This window comes from Ciona intestinalis, chromosome 5, assembly GCF_000224145.3.
Source record: "Ciona intestinalis chromosome 5, KH, whole genome shotgun sequence".
In the NCBI taxonomy this organism is placed as follows: Eukaryota; Metazoa; Chordata; class Ascidiacea; order Phlebobranchia; family Cionidae; genus Ciona; species Ciona intestinalis.
The window spans coordinates 2,447,334-2,451,627 of NC_020170.2; the positions used below are offsets into that span (position 1 = coordinate 2,447,334).

Consider the following 4,294-nt stretch of genomic DNA (forward strand, 5'->3'; position numbering starts at 1 on the left):
AAAGTAACATACATGGTAACTCGTAAGCTGGCACGAGGTGTTAAACCCGTGTGATAACGACTGTCGTTTTCCGGCCACGCGAGGATAAAGTAAGTTACATTCATTCATTCATTCAAAAGGGTAAAGCATACAAAAAAGTTTAAGAACCACTGTTCTAAAGCTCTAAATACAATTAGCAAACCACTATATTAAAAATAGAAGTAGTTACATGGTTAATGTTGGTGCCAGTGTGAATCCCAACTTGGGAAAGAACGTCGGACATCTTTGCACCATCTGAATGCACAGAGACAGTAATCTGGTAAAAAGGTAAATTAAAATAATTATTTTAGCTTGTGGACTGCCACAAAAATATGCACAGAATAAAAGGCTGTTTTTGAAAAAGATACTTTTTATAAATGTAACCGAAGATTTATTTATTTTATATTTCTGTTTTAAAATTAATGTTTTTTTAATATGGAACTGAAACAGAAAATTTTTTGTTATTATTTTTGTTGAAACAGAAAATCAGTTTTTGTATTTTATGTCTAAATTTTTGCTGTGTTTTATTTGGTGATGTGGTGAGAAAAAAAAATTGAGTTACAATCACTTTTATGTGTTTTTTTACCTTCTGAAATTTACATACATACTAGACAATAATCGGGAGTTAAAATTGGTCATGAAATTTGAAAACGCTTGAGATTCTCACCTTTATTGGCTCGCTGACGTCTTTTCGGAAAAAGAAAACCGAAAACGGCTGAACTTTCTTAGGAAGTGGAACGGAGAGAAACAAGAACGGGTCAAACTTGACAGATTTCTAAGGAAAAAAAAAACATTTTTTATGGTAAATCATAAGTTTTACTTTGTATAAAGGGGATCAGTAAGACAATAATGAAAGTAGGACTAAAAAAGCTTTAAAAAAATCTGAGTTAATTTTATACTAATTATGCGGAAAAATTGCAGGACTCAGTTATTGTTACCATGTTAAGTTCACAGTATAAACATATCATGGTAATGATAATATTAATAAGTGATAATCGGAAAATTAGTTTAAGTTTCTTAAGTTGCTATCAAGTCCTTACTGTTTTGCAAACAAGACATTTGAGCTGAGACTTCAGCAAACCATGGAAGTTTTCTATGATAAATGAACCAGAGCGAGATATGTATGACTTCCACGCTTCAAACGCCATCATTTCTTCTGAAATTCCTTTCACTTCACTTGTCTGGATAAATAAAAGTAGCTTATTTACCCTCACATGGCAGAGCAACCACAGTATTTTGATTTTATTTTTTATGTATGGCTCACGATTTTGACAACCAATTGGTAACCACTGGGTTGTTGTTAAATGTGTTGTCTAAGAACACATACACCTACACGGTACAACGGTAGCAGGTCAGCACCTTGAACCTATAACGTTAAGGTCATGGGCAGGATTAATAACCATTTGAACCATGGCGCCAGAAAAATAAAGAAAACAACACAGTAAGAAACGGTAATTGTGATTTACATGGATAAGGTCCTAAAGGAATCCAGAAGAAAACTGGAATTACACCATGGTCAGACTTGGCATTACCACAAAGAGGAGAGGACTAGTAATACAAAATACAAATTTCCCAATTTTATTAATAACATTTCTTGTTTTGGTTAAACTGGTTTAAATGCATTGACCACATGACTTTGAAAGGTATAAAAAATTTTAAATAAAAAAAATAAACTAAAAAAAATATATAGAATTACTGGTTGGATTGAGGTTGAGTTTCTTGCTGTGTTGAGATCCTCATGCAGCATGTCGAGCAAAAAAGCCATAAACTCATGTGCGTCATGTTGCATTCCATCAGTGAAACGAGATCCTTTTAATCCAACCACATCCTTAAAATGAAATTAAAATGTGTTGAAATTAAATGTGTTGTTACAAACACCCAATTACGTTTACTGCGCTCGCAGTTAAACGCAACGATTTTGCGACAGAGAAAAAGTATTGTCCGGTTACAATGCAAGAACTAAAGTTTGCAATAAAAGAGTTGTACAGACATCAATTACATTTACTGTGTTCACAATAAATGTGTAAAAAAATACGTTTACTCTCTTAAAATGTACTGTAATAAATGCATAGCACAGATACCAATTACATTTACAGCACATCTCACTAACTTTCTTTTAAATGTAAAAAACATTGGTTTTATTTAAGAAAAGTAATTCTATTTATTTATATATATGACTTAAAAAAACTTTTCTGTTTTCTATTACTATAATTTTTACTGACTTAAAAATGCCCAAAAAATGATTACTGAATATTAAAGTTATCGTCGTCGTTGCAAACTGTCGATTTCGTGCAATGCGATGATGAAGCCATTTACTCCTATTCATTCTATCCATTAAACTATAAATGGTAATGATATATTGACCAGGCCTACTTACCCTGAACTCATGGGGAGAAAAGGCTTTATTAGAACAACCCCAAAGTTTGCGCATAACCACGTAAAATGCTTTCGCCATTTTACCACCAACTCCGAGTGGATTTTTGGTGTTGATATGACAATGAAATTTTTCATCTAAAACGAGAAAAAGCCGGTTCTAGGTAGCAGTACAGCATTTTTATGCCCTTTAAAAATACACCTGTTTTTGTACATTACATGACGTGAATCTTTAAAGGGGCATACCAATGAAAAATAAAAAATTAACTTCATGTCAGCCCTTTTAATCTTTGTATAGGAAATTTTAGACATAGAAAAAGGCCACACAAAGTTCACCCTAAATTCACTAAGGATTTACGATCCAATTTTTTAGAGTTACAGGTTATATATATAAGAACCAGACACCCAAGTAAATATAACAAAAAATTTACCAAGAAAATAATTGCGCAGTTCTGGTGTATTTGCAAGAGCTTGAATAACACTGTTCATAAAGCAGGTGTTTCCCAAGTTTATTAAACCTGTCAAAACAGCAATAAAATATGCAACAAGGAGTTTACCGGGCTAGAAAATGTTATGTTGTTGTTGATACAGTCGAATTGCGGAATATATAGTAGGGTAGTGGAATAGTAAATGAGACACCTTTTTATTTTATTTTCTCGTCCCTCGTCCATTATTTTCTCGTCCCAGTAATAAATAAAGAAGAATTATTAAACAGTATCCTCACAACTTTTATAGATCATTGTAATTGTTTAAAACACGATTAGGATATTTTGATGATATGTGCTAAAGGTGTCCCATATTACTCCAAAGGACTATATAGCTATCTCTGATTTATTATTTATATAGGAGAAAGTATTTTGGGAAAAGCACTTAGTGGACCAACCTGTATATCCAAGACCAGGCTGTGAGATTTTCTTTGTATCTCCCACTGTATTTGGAGAGACCAAGTGACCACCTGATAAAAAAGAGGTATTAATGGTATTCTATATGGGTGAAGGCTTAAAAGGTGCGTGTAATGTAGAGATGACTATGCTATAAAGTGGTGGAAGACAAAAAGTCTGGGAAAAGGATCCAAATATAATCAGGGGATTTTGTTCATGATAATTTTATTTTTTGCCAAACAAAGTTCTTTTTATGCGCATATTTTTTGTGGGTAAACAAATTTAATCAAATAGCAGGACTCAAGTTTCATATTAAAATTAGCTTGAAAGAAAGAAAAACACTTTTAGGCCTTGCAAAAAAAATTTCAGACAAATTGGCAAATGACAGTGGGGATATAAACACATATTTCGTGTGTTTATGAAATAGTATGTTTTGTCGGAAGCATTGCTTAATCTTTAGTAAGCATTAAATATAAAACTGTGCAAAATATTCCAGTTTATAATCATATCTGTAATTCTAGATAATTTTTAAAAAAAATGATTTTATGTTAAATTTTTCTCCGAAATTTTTCGGAAAAACCAACTGATAAAACAGCTGGAGTAACTGAATGTTAAGTCATAGAATAGATTTGTTTATTTATAAAATAAATCATTTTTTGCTTAATAGAAAAATAAAAATAGCTCACTTTCGTGCAGAAGTGTTTCAAGATGGTCAGTTGTTTTCTTCTGCATGGTTAGTTGTACAAATGTGTCCATTATGCTGAAGCTGCATTTATCGGGAATGATGGAAAAACTGCACAAAAAAACAAAGAAACCTATTAAATCTTGGCAGGTCGGATTCAAAAAAAAAAACCAATAAACCTATTTTAAAATATAACAAGAGGATTTTAAACAAAAAGTTACTGTTCTGCTGACACACACATTGCCCCAACCCAGCGGCCACTAATGGGTTGTCCAAATTATAAGCAATATCCAAGCAAAAATCATATACAAAGTTAAAAAGTGTGTAACTCGTAAGCACC

At 32.2% G+C, this 4,294-nt stretch overlaps 1 protein-coding gene across 1 annotated transcript in view; it reads right to left on the bottom strand.

Annotated features, from left to right (window-relative positions):
* Nucleotides 1-4,294, bottom strand: part of zf(mynd)-3 (zinc finger protein) — a gene marked incomplete in the record, with an annotated part of 14,509 nt that overhangs the window by 6,345 nt on the left and 3,870 nt on the right. The window contains 8 exon segments of the mRNA NM_001078458.1: nt 209-295; nt 686-793; nt 1,059-1,199; nt 1,715-1,846; nt 2,396-2,529; nt 2,823-2,909; nt 3,275-3,346; nt 3,959-4,067. Coding sequence (NP_001071926.1) covers nt 209-295; nt 686-793; nt 1,059-1,199; nt 1,715-1,846; nt 2,396-2,529; nt 2,823-2,909; nt 3,275-3,346; nt 3,959-4,067 — 870 coding nt within the window.